This window comes from Teleopsis dalmanni, chromosome 1 (assembly GCF_002237135.1).
Source record: "Teleopsis dalmanni isolate 2A chromosome 1, ASM223713v2, whole genome shotgun sequence".
Lineage (NCBI taxonomy): Eukaryota > Metazoa > Arthropoda > Insecta > Diptera > Diopsidae > Teleopsis > Teleopsis dalmanni.
The window spans coordinates 34825727-34828651 of record NC_051846.1 but is presented as its reverse complement, the minus strand read 5'-3'; the positions used below and the strand labels follow the sequence as shown (position 1 = coordinate 34828651).

Here is a 2925-nt window from a genome sequence, read left to right as displayed (position 1 = left end):
TTTAAGAATTTTAATTCAAAAATTTAAAAAACTCTATTTTAAGAACAATAGAGTTTGGTCAAAATTAATATTTTAGTCATAAATCTTTGAGAGAAGTCTTGAAAAAAAAATTTATTAGTTATTAACAAAATTCACATAAACAATATTTGCAGCTAATTATCCCGGAATCTCGGAACACCATGGAATGCAGTATTTGTAAAAATCGTGTCATGGATGAACTTCTCATCACCCACTGTCGACATATTTTCTGCCGTCATTGCATATTATTTTATGTAGAATATATGAATTCTAAGTGTCCCAGCTGTGATCGTTTTGTTGGAAGGAATGCATTAGTGAATGTAAAGACCACCAACAAACCAGAAACTATTGCAGAAATGCCTAATACCGGAACTATGTGCGAACATGGTTGCCAGGTGATGACGGAGGATCATGATTGCGTTCAAACCCTGCAGCGAGCAGTCAAGGAAAATGCAAAGATAATAAACACCGTGGTTGCAGGTACCATGGATATGCGGAGGAAATTTCTTAATACTGCACGCAACCTTAAAGCTGCGGAAGATGAAGTCATACGCCTACATAATATTAGCAGTAACAGCTGTAGATGTTATAAGCTGTTCCTTGATTTTGTCATGCTAATCGTTCTTAGTATTATATTAGTAGCCGGCTATATAATACATTAAATATATAACATTAAAAGTTTTTCGTGGATTTTTGCATAAAAATTTAATTGCTTCTTAAACTATTTAAAATAAATTGAAATAAATTAAAATAAAAAAATTTTACAAAATAAAATAAACACAAAATTGAATCTTATATATATGAAAATTGTATTAAATAAAATGTATTCATTATTATTTGCTGTCCTTTTTGCTGCTTTGATAGATTGGTGAACCGCAAAAAATTTTTTTTCAAAAAAGTACTCATACTTTTCTAAACCGATTAAGGAACTGTAATTATAGCTCTGTCTTAACTTAGACTTATATTGTTGCATATTTATAGAGTTATAGAGTACAATAGTCGAAACACTAATTACACTAGTGTCCTGATTTCTGTAAACTATAAACTTCTTAGCAGCGTTTTAATATATTGCCTGGTTATAAAATTTGAGTCAGTAATCTTGTTCAAAACATGTTTAAGTGTTTACACTTCAGCTTGGAGAGCTTAGCAAACGGTAGAACAAAAAGACATCGAAAATAATTGATTTTTTCTTCCAAAATTTACTATCATATGCTCTCAATGTTTACAGGTTAATACATTGTAGTATTTCACGCTTAAGCATATTTGATATATATAAATAGGTTTGTTAAGAAATGTTGGCGTATTCATCATTAAAATTTTAATACTTAATGTACTGTAATACCAATGAAAAGCCAAAAATCCAGTTTTTTATTTTAAATTCGCTTGTCCATATGGTTCAGAGTTATACTTTTTCATTACTTAGAACTAAATTTCATATACTATATTTAGAGCTGAACTTATCTTACGTGAGTTAGCAATTTCTGCTTAACAAAAGTTTATGTGTTTACACTTCAACGTATAGAGATTAGCGAATAGTAAGACAAAGGAAAAACGAAAAGTAATTTGCTTATTATTATTATTATTATGAAAAAGGGATAGTACACTGTTATCTTAAAGATCTATTGTACTCCTTAGTCGGTTTAGAGTGTTTCTCTAAGTCCAATTTTTTTAATGAAAGACTGTACGGTTTATCTGTACTAGCCTTCAATCCCTATGACCATAAAATATACTTCTAGGTGTTTCTCTCGTTTGAGCCTCAGTACCAGGCACTACGCTAACACATGGATTGCGGTTTCTCTTTTCTGTACAGTAGTTGCAGTCTGAGTTGGTTTGGATTCCTGACTTTATTAGATGATTATTCAATCTACAATCTATAGATCTTAGTAGCTAATGGATTGCTTTGTCAGTACTGAGTCTGGTTTGGATTCCTGACTTTATTAGATGATTATTCAATCTACAATCTATAGATCTTAGGTTATTCTTTGTTTGTTCTATGCAGTTCTTAAAACGTTTTAGGTTGTAAGTCTCTAAAGGCATTGCAGATTGTGATAGACTTGGTAGATTTCCCTATAGAGTTCCCTTTATTTTTCATTCGCGACGTTCAAAAGAATGAATAAAGTTCCTTTTGCCTAGACCGCAGAAAGGTGCTGGGCCTATCATTATTAAAGCCGTGTCTCTACTTGCAAGGTTGTCTGCCGTTTCATTGCCTTAGATATTAGCATGCCGCGGAATCCATATTAAGTGCACCTAATTCTTCAAGCCAAGTATGTTCACCTTGAATCAATGCACTCAGTGCTTACAAAAAAGTAAGCAATTGCTTACTAATTAACTAAACTTAATTGTTCATGGAATAGAATAGAATTAATGGAATAGAAAGGGATTAAATAGTTAGTCAGGTTGGTATTCCTGGAGAAGGGTTCAAAAATCTCAGTTATCTAGCTTTTTTATAAGTTCGATTTGTAGAGTTAGATATTTAATAATAAAAATATTTCTTCAGCTTAAAAATTTCTCCCGAAAACTCTGTAGCAACATTTTTAATGTTAAAAACCTTAAACAAATAGTTTTGCAGGAAGAAAAAAATATAGAGTATAACTGCAGATTTAAAGAGGTTCTTTTAACAGTTGTGAATTGCAACAACAATATTTTATTATATTTGAATCAATTAAATGTTTGTTTGACCGTATAGCTGATTCGAGTATTGCCAAATACCTATTATCAGTGATCTAAGAATTATTTCTTATATTTAATTGCTCGTAAAATATTTTTTCAGAATTAAGTATGAAGGGTGAAGGGTGCACTTATACCCTGCCAAATTTTAAGCTCAGATTCAGTGTTCATTACCCAATGAATGAACCCAATGAATGAAGTTTTATTAATATGCTTCTACTATTTGCTGAAAAAAATATT

The 2925-nt window shown here is 30.9% G+C and overlaps 1 protein-coding gene across 1 annotated transcript; it reads left to right on the top strand.

Annotated features, from left to right (window-relative positions):
- LOC119666209 lies at window positions 1-726 on the top strand. Its single transcript, XM_038075495.1, has 2 exons — window positions 1-318; window positions 373-726. The coding sequence occupies exons 1-2, from the start codon at window positions 180-182 to the stop codon at window positions 678-680; spliced, it is 447 nt and encodes a 148-aa protein (XP_037931423.1). The 5' UTR covers window positions 1-179; the 3' UTR covers window positions 681-726.
- Window positions 727-2925: the final 2199 nt, after the last annotated feature.

Bases quoted from the DNA above. Each gene is read 5' to 3' on its own strand.
- LOC119666209 (XM_038075495.1), top strand. From the start codon at position 180: ATGGAATGCAGTATTTGTAAAAATCGTGTCATGGATGAACTTCTCATC. The intron at 319-372 runs GAAGGAATGCAT...AAACTATTGCAG, and splicing joins CAGCTGTGATCGTTTTGTTG to AAATGCCTAATACCGGAACT.